This window comes from Tympanuchus pallidicinctus, unplaced genomic scaffold, assembly GCF_026119805.1.
Source record: "Tympanuchus pallidicinctus isolate F22 unplaced genomic scaffold, pur_lepc_1.0 scaffold28, whole genome shotgun sequence".
Classification (NCBI taxonomy): domain Eukaryota; kingdom Metazoa; phylum Chordata; class Aves; order Galliformes; family Phasianidae; genus Tympanuchus; species Tympanuchus pallidicinctus.
The window spans coordinates 3,934,110-3,948,458 of NW_026294745.1; the positions used below are offsets into that span (position 1 = coordinate 3,934,110).

The 14,349-nt window shown below is 41.2% G+C and overlaps 1 protein-coding gene across 1 annotated transcript; it reads left to right on the plus strand.

Annotated features, from left to right (window-relative positions):
- Window positions 1-7,891: 7,891 nt before the first annotated feature.
- Window positions 7,892-11,887, plus strand: FZD10 (frizzled class receptor 10). The gene has a single exon (XM_052691164.1). The coding sequence runs from the start codon at window positions 9,053-9,055 to the stop codon at window positions 10,808-10,810; it is 1,758 nt and encodes a 585-aa protein (XP_052547124.1). The 5' UTR covers window positions 7,892-9,052; the 3' UTR covers window positions 10,811-11,887.
- Window positions 11,888-14,349: the final 2,462 nt, after the last annotated feature.

Sequence of the window (14,349 nt, forward strand, 5' to 3'; positions counted from 1 at the left end):
GCTGACAATGGCCAGCAGAGCTCATAACTGTTGAAGGCACACACTTCTGTAGCTGTAGCACCGATGCAAAGCTTCAGTGTGCTCTCATGCTCCTCTTGTTTTCATCAATTCTTCTACATGCTTAACAAAATAGCTGAATTTTGTTCTATATCCTGAAGGCTGTTAGATGAGTTTGCAAAGCATGTGTAAGCAGTAGTAAGTTCAGAGATGTGCTTTGTACACACCTATACTCTGCTAATGATGATGCGCATGAATTTACTGTGTGGCTGCAATAGTTAGAGAAATCCATGGTTGTCTGTCAAAAGCTGTTCCCTAACACTGACATGCAGTGATTCTCAAAATTGCTCTGCTTTCTCCCCTTTGCTTAACAAGAGGTACATGTTGGGCAGCACGCTATTAACTGTACAGCATGATGTTAATATGCAACAACCACATTCTCTGTTTTGGTATCTCAAGGCACTGTTTCAAGGAGACAAGAGTCAACTCTATCTGTACAGTGCACACCATATTTGTCTTTCAGACCTGGCTTGGACTGCTCTCCAGCAAATGACAGCTCTTGGTAAACATCTGAGAAATGAAAAGATTTATTTTCTCTGTCAGTGGCAGCTGGGTTGGAATTCAAATGGAAGGCCTGTATTTCTGTGACGTTCTTTCAGTTTCTGATGCAGGTCCATATTTTGTATCATAGTTTATTTTCTTTATGCCAGGTACAGAAGCAGTTACCAACAGTACTTCACAAGGATTTTTAAAACATGAAATTACACAGTAATAAAACATGAACATTAACAGTTGCAAATCACTGAGAGACGTGGGTCTGTACTGCAGCCACTTTTAAAGGGCTCTGATAAAGAAAACTGAACTTGAAAGATGAAGGCATTTTATGCTAGGATTCTATTTTCTGCAGTCTAAGACAGCTGATAAATAAGGCTGCTCTTATATTATAGTGGTTGAGAGAAGATGTACTGCAGATTTCCAAACTTTTTTTTCCCTCAGAGTTTTTAAAATAATGTTAGAGTAAAAAACTTTCTGAAGAGGTAAAGTGATAAATCAAAGAAAACCAGTCTGGTAGCAGGCAGGTAAACGTCCCTTGCCTGACTTCTGAAAAATGATTTGAAAACCTTTATACGGAACTTCAGAAAAGGGCGTTATTGAGGCTGCCACCACCTTTACTGTGAAGTGCAATGCAATACAACATGTAGTACTGTAAAGGAACTCTGTTGGATAAAAAAGCTGAGATATCGTTATTGTTTAGCTAACAAACCTGGTATCCACTACGGTGGGCAAAGAGCTGGACTGGCCCTCCCAGGATCACATAGCAGCATCAAAGATAAGGACAAAGGGAGATATGTCAGAAAGCTACTGCATTTCATCTGCTCTAATTGTCTCAGGAGATGGTGCTGAGCCAGAATGGCCCCTGCATTAAGTTGTGAATCACCTTCCAACCCTCTCCCAGTCTGCTTTTGTTCCTCTGAGGTTTACGGCCAGTAATTTGACATTAAAGTAGAGATGAAAAAAATGAGTCGTGGAATGGTAAAGGTTAAAATTGATGCTGTTGTAGAATTGTGCAAACAAAAATGACCTTAAGACAATAGCAAAGCTAAAAATGGTGAAAAAAACATGGGGGTCCACATAAGGAGTTCTGTAATTTTAGCCTACCTCCCCATCTAGAATATCATCTTAAACACACTTTACATACTGCTAAAACAAGTTCACAGTGTGTTGGCTTTCCTATGAGAATGTTTCTGAGATTTCTGATGAAATGTAAAATTGTTCTCTTAGTGCTTTTATGGGACAAATATATGGGCAGTAAGAACTGAGGGACTGTTAAAGTAAAAAGAAGACTTCTGAATTGTAAAAGGCCATATATATAGTAGCAGAATAATGAATGATTTTGGAAGATACAGGATAAGAGAACTGAATTTTCTATTGTATCTGAACTCTCTGCTGCTCTACAGTTGATGAAAGACAATGCCATCTTCTTATGGAATAGAGATATTTCAAGAAGCAGGTAAGAGAATTAGAGTCTAGCTGTCACTGATTTTCAGTGAAGGAGATTTTTCAACTTTTGTAGGTCAAAGCTTCTAGATAGTTTTTAAACCATTATACTCCAAGAACTGGAGAAGTCCAAAACCAAGCTGATTTCTAGTTTATTTGTTTCTGGATAGGTGTATCATCTCCAGCAAAAGAATATGTGATCCTACTTAGTGTCTTCTATGTGCACAAATTAGGCAAGCTTTAGAAAAGTTTAAATGTCATTTTGATGTAGAAAGTGTTGTGAAAATACAAAAAAACAAAACAAAACAAAACCACTTAAGCATTAAAGTACTGATAAAAGTTTAAACAAGTAAAATAGGAAAGGAGTGGTGGATACAGAAAGACACTTTGTGCCATCCTTGAGGCATTTTGAAAGGAAAAACAACACTTCCTTGTCAGGGCACCAGCAATCTCCAGCTCATATTTGCTTACTTTGGCACCAGTCTGACAAACCTCATTCCCTTTCTAATTGCATATTCTAATTCTTTACTTCTGGCCAGCCCCCAGTCGTTCTGAATATTATAGGCTGGGTACAGAAGCTGGGATGTGACTACTTCAACAGTTATAGACAGCTGGAAATTATCTTTTGCATCAGTGCCCACAGGCAATTTCTTCCACCACCAAAACAGCATGAAGTATTAATGGAAGAGAGACTAAGCCTCCCAAACTTGCAGTCCTCAGGCCTGTCTATAACTACAACTCTCCCCCCCTCCATTCTTTTCATGGAGATAGCTTTCAGGCCTGAACAGCATACATCAGTCCTGGAACCTTCACAAGAAAGCCTGATCTTTCCAATCAAGCTTTCGCATGAGCAAAGCAGAGTGCCTCTCAGTCAATTGGGTTTTTGTAAATTGCTCTGGAAGTTCATGAATGAATGATAGTTAGTATTAGGGAAATAGACTTTTCTGTGCTCTACAGTAATAAATACATTTATTCATCTTAATTCTGAAACTCCCTGCCTAGACCAGAGGCACCCAAAAGCCTTTGGCACTGCATAGGCAATTAGAAGATACAATAGTGGGAAGAAAGCTGAATTGAACGATATGTAGGTGATCGAATGAATGATGAGAAGGAAAATTACAGCATTGCAAAATTTTAACAGCAAAGAGGGAGATTTCCACAAGATTATTGCCTAGCTGGGAAGGTCCTTGGTGGACCAAGGAGAGCCAGACACCACATCTTTGATCAGCTGCAAGCTCTGGTGAAATAGAGTAACATGCATAAGTCAGAAATATTGCTTTATAATTCAGACTGCTTTCATCTCCCAGTCACCTTTCCATAATCCAGCTGCTAATTTAGAGAGACACTGAAACTACAACGGGGAGCTGCAGGCACTAAGAGTATCTTCCAGACAAGAAAAACTCAACTTCATTTTCCAGCTCTCTCCAAGCTGGATGCTGCAAATGTTTGTATTGGAGTCTTATTGTAAAGATACTTTGTTGATGCTTTACAAACAGCATGAGGAGCAGAGATTCTTCTGCAGCAGACCTCCTTGTTTGTTTTTTTCTTACACTAGAGAAGATTAAGGAACGGAGATTATCCCTTTTCTCCTTTGCACCATCCAGGAGGTACAGAGTTAATGTGGGTTATGTAAAACAGTGACCAAAATTGGGACTTCCTATGCTGAAACACCTGCAGTGTCTGATGCAAAGCTGCAAGTGCAGAAACAGTCATCCAGACCTTGGGATCTTACTGCTCCTGCCTGCTCATAGCTACTTAGGTTTCTATGAGTGAAGAGGTACACGCTCATATCTGGAAACAGAGTGAGGGTGCCATTAAAAGATTGGTTTTTCCCTTGGAAAGCAAGAGAGGGGAACTTACAGGTAGAAAAAAAAAAAAGAGTAAGCGACTAGAACAGAACTAATTAATCTCTGCTATCATATGTAGGCGTATGCCTTTGGAGTCTAGATCTGGCTGCAAGATATCATGCAAACAGTGCATGCAAAAGGAATGGCGAGTGAAGCTTACTGGGCAGTGTGTATAAGGGAAGAAAATGTGTGTGTGATTCCTTTTTACTGGGCCTTTCCTTTCTTTAGTCCCTACAGAACTTTCTGCTGTGGCCTGTGCTTTAGGACGATACTGGCCTGGTAATATGAGAGCAGAAGTGAGAAGGATATTCTACTTTTACATACTTCTAAAATTATTGCATTTATTTCTGAGTAGGAATCTTTTATTTATTCTGTTTTGGCTTTGATTTTCTTTCTTTCTTTTTTTTTTTTTTTTTTTTTTTTTTTTTTTTAAGTTGCTGTTTTTGCTCCAAACAGGAGAAAAATACTGTATCTTTAAATTAGAAGTAGCTGAATAATGAATCTTGGGCAGTGAAAAGGCTAATGTGCTGTGGAAGAGAAGGAGTTTAATCTAATTTAGTTGGAGGGTGTCTGTCTGTGGTGTTGTTTTCTGGACTGTGGGAATAGAGGAGGGAAGCTGCCCCAGTGAATGGTTCCTCCTGAGCCAGAATCAGTGGGGAGTCCCTTAGATGCCACTGATCCGAAGCCAGGCCATGAAAAGGGGATTAAAGAAATGTTCTGATTTGCAATTCACACTAATGCACCCCGTCGAACCTTTGGTAATATTTCAAACCACATTTCAAGGGAAGTGCCCTTAAAATAGCCAGCTAAATTGTATTAGAGCAATACTATACAGCCCACTCATCCATTTATGATTTGTTTTTGTTTTTAATTCTTTTAACTGTTGGTGGTGGTGGCTTTCTAAGGTAATTAAAACTTTTGTGCATTGTGAATATTCGCACTTGCATGGGAATATTTCTCAGTATGCCTGTCCTGTTAGGCAGACGTGTTTATTTAAATATTGGAGGAAAAGTGCTACAAAGATTCTGTGGGTAGGGAGAAATGAGCTCATTTGGTTTAAAAAGCAAACATTTGCTGCGTGCCATTTAATTTTATGAATACGTAGTGGAAATTCAGAAAGGAAGGAAGGCTTCTCAATTGATAAAATTGCTATCAGATTGCTTTTGTGGGTGTGTGATCTTTTTCTTTTACAGTCAGCACCTTTTGTATGGCTTTTATACATATGTGTCTGCATGTATGTATACATACATATGTGTTACACATCTCATTTTGGTAACAAAATCTAACAGATGCAAACAGTTAAAAGGTGTCCGGATGAATCAGCACCAAACATAGAGGAGGAGAGGATTATTGAATAGGACTAACATTAAACTCATCTCTTTTTTGTGATGAACAGAGAGCACAAAACATTAAATCTGAAATAGTGATAGATCCAGAATTTTTAAACTGAAGGTCAGCAGTATAAGTTCACATTCCGTTATGACACTCTTGTTATAAGAGCTCGTGTATTTCGTTACAATTTTTTAATGTATTAATTAACTCTTTAACTCCCCAAGCCTATCATTTCATTTCTCTTTTCTGCTGAAGCGTCAGAACATTTTATCTCAAAGGGATTATTTGGGTTTTCTTTAATCCCATTTCAGAAAACCTTGCCTAGCACTGCAATTTCCATTGACTCTAACATGTATAGAGTAGATGCAACTTTGATTTTCACCGTTACCCATATCAAAGTATTTTATTACTCTGCCACTGTTGTAGATTACACAGCATTAAACTTTGCCATTCCACGGATGGGGGGAGAGTGGGCTTTTTCTTGTCTTGTTTATGCTTTGCTACACCTACAAAATATTCAGTTACGGTTTAAATGTTGAGATGCCTTATTAAACATTCAGGTTTTTTAATCTTTTGCTTATGGGACAGAAGATGAGCTGGACTTTAAATACAGATGATTCCTCTGCACATTTTGGGGAGGTGTGGAGATGGATGGCTGGAGGGAGAAACGTATCTTTCCTGCGAGTTGGCACATTATTTGAAATCATGTTTAATTATAAAGTTTCATTAAAAATCTTTTGCTTAAAATTTTAGAAGCCTAATAAGATTTCCATTAATTTAAACATATCGCTATTCCCACAACGGCCCAAATGCTTTCTTTTTCCTCTTTCATCCATGGTTAAATATGTAAATAAAATGTCTAAAGTCATTCTTCAAAGAAGACAAAAGAAAAAAGAGCTGAGGGAAAAGACAGCCATAAAATTCCTCCCAATTCTCCATAACATTTGCCAGAGGGGGGCCAACTCCTAGCCAGGGCCTAGCAGCAGGGGTGCCTGGCTGCTCCATAGAATCACACATCTCAAATCCCACACACAGGAGAAAAAAATAAAATAAAATATCTTTTCAGCTGGAGCCATCAAAAGGCTCTTTTCATTTATTAGTTACAGAGGTATCTTCCAGTTGCTGATTTCTCAGCGCTCTCATTTTTCTATAATAACGTTCTATTTGTTAGTTTCACCGACTCAGGCTCGTTGAATGGAATATGCTCCTAGATGGCTCTTCAAAAATATAGGAAGTGAAATAAATGATCTAAAGCAAGATGCGATGGCTAAAATAATGGCTAGAAAAACAAGGCTGATTTAAATTGGCACATAAAAGATCAATTAAGAGAGGCACAACTACAAAGGTTTGATTGTGGGTTTTTTTTTTTATCCCTTTCCTTTTATCCTCATTTTTATTTGTATTTCTTTTGGCCACTTTGGAGAAAAAGGCCTCTATGTGCTATAGAATACAACACACTGGGTTTTGTTTAATGTGTTTTTTCTGGTTTTTTTTTTTTTTTTTTTTTTTTAATGAGAATGGTGATACAAAGTGCTCTACAGAAATACTTGTTGAAAATAGGAAAATCAACCTCAAAAACAAGCTGAACACAACCAATATTTAATAACTTCATCTTAAGCAATAGGGAAGTTTTAAAAGGTGGTTTGTCCCTTGTGAAAGCTTTCCCCACACTTCTCTGCCACCCCCAGCTGAGCTCTCCAGAAGAGGAATTGGGATGCATACAAATACTAAGAAAATAGGCTTAGATTAATGAAGAATGGAAATGCCCCAACACACACTCGCTCTCACACACATACATACACACAGACCCACTAAAATAAATACAGCTTATTTTGCTGGTAACACTGCCTGCTTTTATAACATTGCCTAAGGAATCTCTGAGTGCCCAGGAAAGGTCAGCCCCAAAGACCACTGCCTCATAAGTGTGATCTCTTCAATCCACCCGAAAGCCATTAAAACACACACATATATACTGTTTTAAAACAAATTTATGATGGCTTTTACTCCTGAGCAAAAACTAGCTGCATCTTCAGGCTTTTCAAAGACAAGCCCTAGCCTGGTTTGTTGTCCTTGCCTGGATCCGTTTCACCCTTATCACAGCTGAGGAAGCCAACAGTTTCCTTTCTAGAGGCTGGTGGGGTATTAGCTCTGACCCTGCGGGATTTGGTAGTTTCCAGGAGAATCCGTGTTCGCTCCGATAAGAAACAGGCAGTCATGGAGAGGAGCCCAGTTTGTGTGGGCGAGCCTGAGTGAAGAGAGAGATTTTCCTTCTTCATTAATATGTTCGCTAAAACTGAGCTCAAAGTAAATAATAATAATTAAAAATAACAGTAAAGTAGGGCCCATCTTTTGACTTCTGATCACTGTGCTCCTTTCGGTCTGTACATCTGTGAATTTTAGCTTGGCTGGGGCTTTAACTTCTTCCTTCTATGTCTGATGGACCAATAAGCAGTGTAAATCTCGAAGCTTAACTCAGAAAGTACACACAACTCACTGAAAAATGATCTCTGTCTCCAAAATCTGTATGTTTCTTTTCTATAGTGGATGAAGTCACTTTCTCAAGGGTATGCCGCTTTTAGGGCTTCTTATGTAAGCAGAAAAAAAAAAAAAAAAAAGCTACTTTTCAAGAGATGCCACGTTGTGATTATAAACATAATTTCCAGCAATCCTATCTGTCCTGTTCATTTAGCAATTCGAAACAAAGCACAACGTTTGAAAACAGCTGAGATTCCAGGCTGAAAGCGAGCATATTTTATGACCCTGGCAGCGAAGAGTTTACAGCACTCGCCATAAAATGCATCCTCCTCCTCCCCACATCCTCCCTGCTAAAGCATTGCCCTCCCTCCAATAAAGGCAGTCAAGGAGGTACCACCTTCAGCCCTCTTATTAGGAGCCACGAAGTCTGCGGCTCTCGCCCTGCCTGGCTTCCTACCTGGGCGAGGGAGGAGAGGCTGACGCCTTCCAGAGAAAGGATCTTGTTAAACTTTCAAGGGAGGGCAACGGGAGAGAGAGGAGAAAGGAAGGAAAGACAGGAGGAGAGAGAAACAAATGGGGCTTTTTCTAATCTGTGCTGATCAAGGAGAACCTGTAGGGGTCCTTAAGGAGGTTTCAAGGCGTTTCGAGTGATTGGAAAGTAATCACCGTGTCAGCTTCACCTTTCTCATGCAAAGTGGATGTCGTATGCAAGGCGGATCCTGCACAGGTTTTTATTTTTTTGTTGTATTTTATTTTCTCCTCGGAGCCAGCCGCCCCCGGAGCCCCAGCTGCTCGGCCCGGAGTTCCCTGCGGGGGGAGGCAGGCAGGCAGCGCTCGGCTCAGCTCTGCGCGGCGCGGGGCCGGAGCGCCGAGGGGGCAGATCTTCCAGGCCCCCCTCTTCAATGGCTTAGATATTTCCTCCTCCTCCTTTATTCTACGCTCGGATAAACCAATCCCCACCTCTCGGCGAAAAAGTCCGGAGCCGTGACCCGCTCTAGGAAGAGGAAAATCCCCGGAGGAGTTCGCTGCGCTGAAAGCCGCCCGGGACATGTGCGAGTGGAAGAGGTGATCGCTCGGATCTGCCTTGATCGCTCTGCCTTCGCTTCGAGGGAGGAGGAGGAGCAGGAAGGGTGCTGGAAAGACGGCTCGCCAAAGTGGAAGCCCGGCGAAAAGAAAGTTGCCGGGCTCCCCGCAGTAAGTTCGGCTCGTCGGTGCGCTGGTGGCACTTCTTCCTCCCCTGGCTGTTTGCGAACTTCCCCGCCCGCCTCCCCGCTCCTCCGGCGGGGCCGAGCGGCCCGGGCGATGCTGACCTGAGCCCCGCCGTGCCCTCCGCGCTGCCTCGCAGGGGCCGGACGCGATGCAGCCCCCGCCGCAGTGACCCGCCGCAGTGACCCCCGGCCGACATGGGGCCAGCCGCAGGGAACCTGGTGCGGGCCGTCCTGGCGCTCTGCTGCCTCGCAGAGCGCTGCGCGGGGATAAGCTCCATAGACATTGAGCGCCCCGGCGACGGGAGGTGCCAGCCGATCGAAATCCCCATGTGCAAGGATATAGGGTACAACATGACGAGGATGCCGAACCTGATGGGACACGAAAACCAAAGGGAAGCGGCCATTCAACTACACGAGTTTGCCCCCTTGGTGGAGTACGGTTGCCACAGCCATCTGAAATTTTTCCTCTGCTCCCTCTACGCCCCTATGTGCACTGAGCAGGTTTCAACACCGATCCCAGCCTGCAGGGTCATGTGTGAGCAGGCGAGGCTGAAATGCTCTCCTATCATGGAGCAGTTCAACTTCAAATGGCCAGACTCCTTAGACTGCAGCAAGCTGCCCAACAAGAACGACCCCAATTACCTGTGCATGGAGGCCCCCAACAACGGGTCAGACGAGCCGCCCAGGGGATCCAGCATGCTGCCACCCATGTTCCGGCCGCAGAGGCCCAGCAGTGGCCATGACCTGCAGCAGCACAAGGACAGCCTCAGCAGAACCTCCTGTGAAAATCCGGGCAAGTTCCACCACGTGGAAAAGAGCGCTTCCTGCGCACCGCTCTGCACCCCGGGGGTTGATGTTTACTGGAGCAAGGATGACAAACAGTTTGCTGTCATTTGGATTGCCATCTGGTCCATTCTGTGCTTTTTCTCCAGCGCTTTCACTGTGCTCACTTTTCTGATAGATCCTCAGCGTTTCAAGTACCCCGAGAGGCCCATCATCTTCCTCTCTATGTGCTACTGTGTCTACTCTGTGGGGTACATCATCCGCCTCTTTTCGGGTGCTGAGAGCATTGCCTGTGACAGGGACAGTGGCCAGCTCTATGTCATCCAAGAGGGACTGGAGAGCACTGGCTGCACCATTGTGTTCCTGGTTCTGTATTACTTTGGTATGGCCAGTTCCTTGTGGTGGGTAATCTTGACTTTAACTTGGTTTCTGGCGGCTGGGAAAAAATGGGGGCATGAAGCAATTGAAGCAAACAGTAGCTACTTTCATTTGGCAGCCTGGGCCATTCCAGCTGTGAAGACCATAATGATCCTAGTTATGAGAAGGGTGGCTGGAGATGAGCTGACAGGGCTGTGCTATGTTGGAAGCATGGATGTGAATGCCTTGACCGGGTTTGTACTCATTCCTTTGGCTTGTTATCTAATCATTGGCACTTCTTTTATTCTTTCTGGTTTTGTGGCCCTTTTTCATATCAGAAGGGTGATGAAAACAGGTGGAGAAAATACCGACAAGTTGGAGAAACTCATGGTCAGGATTGGTGTCTTCTCAGTCTTGTACACAGTGCCTGCAACTTGTGTCATAGCTTGCTATTTTTATGAAAGACTTAATATGGATTACTGGAAAATTGTGGCAACTCAACAGAAATGCAAGATGAACAATCAGACTAAAAATTTAGACTGCATGATGAATAATTCCATTCCAGCAGTAGAAATTTTTATGGTCAAAATTTTTATGTTGTTAGTTGTGGGCATTACTAGTGGGATGTGGATCTGGACTTCCAAGACTCTTCAGTCCTGGCAGAACGTTTGTAGTCGAAGACTAAAGAAGAGAAGTAGGAGAAAACCTGCAAGTGTTATTACCAGTAGTGGAATCTACAAAAAACCTCAGCATCCACAGAAAACTCACCTTGCAAAATATGAATCCACATTACAACCACCCACCTGTGTATGAATAGGCTTTAGATGAGACTGACAAATATCCACAGTAGCGGTCCAAAATTAAAAAATAGATGGTGCTGTTTTTTGGCAGAGGACACTTTAATACCTCAAGGCAAAATGTCATACTGAATTCAGGACCTGGTTAAATACTGAAGGTAAATGTACTTGTGGAAAGGTTTTCAGTGAAAGAAATATTGTGAACTAAAACAGCCTCTTCTGTTACTAATTTTTAGTTATGTACTTAATCCGGCCCTCAGATAGTTAAAGAAAAACAGACAAAAAGCAACAACAACAACAACAAAATAACTTGTTTAACTTTTTAATGTAGCTGAGCTGGATTTCCTACAGGTTTCTGAGTAACGAGATATAGCCAAGTTTTATGGAGCAATGATTTTCTTTTAGAAGCACCCAAGTGAGCATTGTCTCTTAAGGAAAGGAAAGTCCCCAGAGGTTTGTCCTCACTGCTCTGGGAAAGCAACTTCCGTGCAAACTGTGAGAGAGAGAAATCCTTTACGACTCATCCCAGCCCATTGGGTTTGTGGTGCCTAAAAATAGGTTCAATCTATAATGCTCACCAATATTCTTTCACTAGAAGAGAAACTTCCTGCACCAGACACAAACTTTGTGAGCAAGAATAATGTGCAATACATTTTTTTTTCCTTACCATGACATGAAAAGAGAAACAAGTATTTTGCTGTACATAAAGACAACAAAAGAAATCTCTTAACAAAAGAACTAAGAGGTCTAGTCCTCAGAAACCCTTTAGTGTTACATTTTGTGGCTTTTTAATGGAAATCAAGCCAATGTTATACACGTTTGGACTGATTTGTGGAAAAAAAAAAAAAAAGAAGAAGGGGGGGTGTCAATTCAAAGAGACCCAAAGGGCTTATTGACTCTTTCTATTGTTAAACAAATTCTCACTATGAATAGATCAAGAAGCACTAGATTCTGCAAAGGGAAGCTTTGTATAGAGTGATGCTCTTTACTGTGCTGGGGGTGCACAGTTTTGGCTGTATATATTTGTAATATACAATTATTTTTCATGCTCCGCTATTTTATTAAAAATAAAATATGCTCTTTAGTTTGATAATTTTGTGTTTTCTAAACTTTCTCTAACGTGCTTTGTGGTTAATAAACTTGCTCCTTCAGCCATTTGGTAAAAGCACACTTTGAATACAGTAGTTGTTATACTGGACAGCGCGTATAAGCAGATAGAACAAAAATTTCCTCCAAAGAAATTGCTAGTTGAGATCAGATAAGTGGGTTTTGAAGTTACGTCTTTCTGTGAACCTCTGCAGTTGAGGAAAATGAATGGGAAAAAGCTTGGGTGATGTTAAAAAAAAAAAAAAAAAAAAAAGCTGCAGCCATGTAGGGTAGCACCGTGTTTGCAAAGCACAGAGATTACAACAATGATCCTTGGTTAACACCCCTTCCGAATTTGCATAGGGAACGTTCAGCATGTTAAAGCAGTTTGAATGCAGCTCAGCCTCTGCTCTTCAGGGATGTTTTTCCCTTCTAACGTTACTGAATGCATGTTATTTGGGAAAGATGAGGGGAAAGAAGAGCAGAAATCTAAATACAGGATTTGAATACTGCTATAGGGAAACCATCTGATTAAAACCGTAAATCCGTTTTCAGAAAGTTTTTAGTAGAATACGAGTTTTATGAACCTGAAGTTTTCCATGGAATTAACCGAAGTGGGCTGTGAGATCACCTGGAGTGATAGCAATACAGCCTCACTTCTCACACAGGCTCTTCTAGAAGCCCTTTGTCAGGTATCTCACTGCAGAAAGAAAAGAGGTTTTAATGGGACATCCACAGACTGACGGTCAGCTTGCAATGGCTGGGAAGGTTACAACACAAGGACTTCTTTCAGTGGCCTGGTTTGTCAGGAGTATGTGCAGAGCTGCAAATGTGCCTTTTTCTTCTTGTAGTCTTTAAATGTTTCTGGCAGTGCTGAGGAACTTGAATGACAAAAACATCTTCAGAAATGCTCACATGCGAAGCAGCTTTCGATATAAAATTTATTTAGATGGAGGAGGACGGGGAGGTGGATGTTTTTCTGCCTTTGTGCATGTGTGCCACTGTTGGATGCACAGCTCTGTAGATGCTCTGTAAGTTAATCCTGTCAGAGCACACCCTGCTGGAGCCAAAGTAGGACACTGCACTGAACAAATCCACTTTTGAAACTACTGAATTAATGCTTTAGCATCTGTGTATTTCTAGTTAAAATCGATTACATTAGATCCCAAGAAATACAAAGTTTTATTATAATCTGTGTAATGCAAGTTGCTGTGGGAGATTCTTCAAGTATACAGTTATACTGAATTCTTTACATCAGGATAATGTACAGAAATGTAGCAGAGTACAATAATACAAGAACATTAAAAACAAGTTCATTCAGAAATTGTACTTCTTGCTGTCCCTTAACCTCTAAGAGTCTTAACACTTTCATATTGAAGTTGCTACATAAGGTATCAGAAGCATACAACTTTTAAGGAAAAGTTGTTTTTATGATGTCAGTGATTTAGTATAGTATTAATAACTTATTCTTGTCCTAGAAGTCTGCACATTAGTTAGAAATAATAATAAACAATGGAAAAGTGTTTGAAAAAAGTACATAAAAAATATTCTCTATTAAACTTCTTTACTTTCATTAGAATGTTATATTTTAGTAAAATCCTGTTGGTACTTTTGCATGTTGAATTTGATAGGATTTTTCTCCATGTACTGTCAAGCTCCGTTGGCTATTTGCTTATCAGTAGGTTTGTAAGAAAAATATATGAATATATTAACAGTTCAGTCACTCCATAGGAAACTTGTTGAGGAAGGAATGCAAGCCTAGAACTTCCTTTTGGAGAGGATCTTACTGCAGTGCAGTGACATTTATCTTGATGCAGTTTTGCTCAGTTAAAAATTTCCCTCCCCCCCAAAAAAATCTTGTTAGTGGATTTATGTGGTAACCAGGAATCTAATGCTTGCCACAGCTTGTGTCTGAGGGCTCTGTTCTGTTCTCTCCCATAACAGCTGTAGAGGGTAGAAATTGTCTCAAACTGTGTAGGTTATGATGATGCAGATCATATCTCCACACTGAGGTATCATCTGTGTATTTATTAGGGACAGGTAGAAGAAAGGCAGAAAGTTCTGGTGAGGATAACTTGTTAGAGTGCTTTTGTTGAATACGCGTTATTGGGGTGAGAAAATGAGATCAGCGGGGAAAAATCAGATTTGGGAAAAAGCACAAAGTTTACTCCTGTTACAACTTATCTTGTTTTTCAGTAAAATGCCAGCAATTCTTATAAATAGAAAATTAAGCTCAGTGCTTTCAGAAGTTTTGTGTTAGGTATGACATATCAGGGCACTTTGAACAGTACGGTGCAAGCAGCACAGCTGAAAGGATGTGAGGAGCTCAATCAAGGAATGTTCAGATCTCTTATCAGATTTTTCCCAAAGCAGCGTTTCATATGTATGTTATTATGAAGCCATTATTCACATATGGCTGTCATCCCATGGCTTCAAACTGTATGAAAAGCCAAGTAACAACAATGTCTG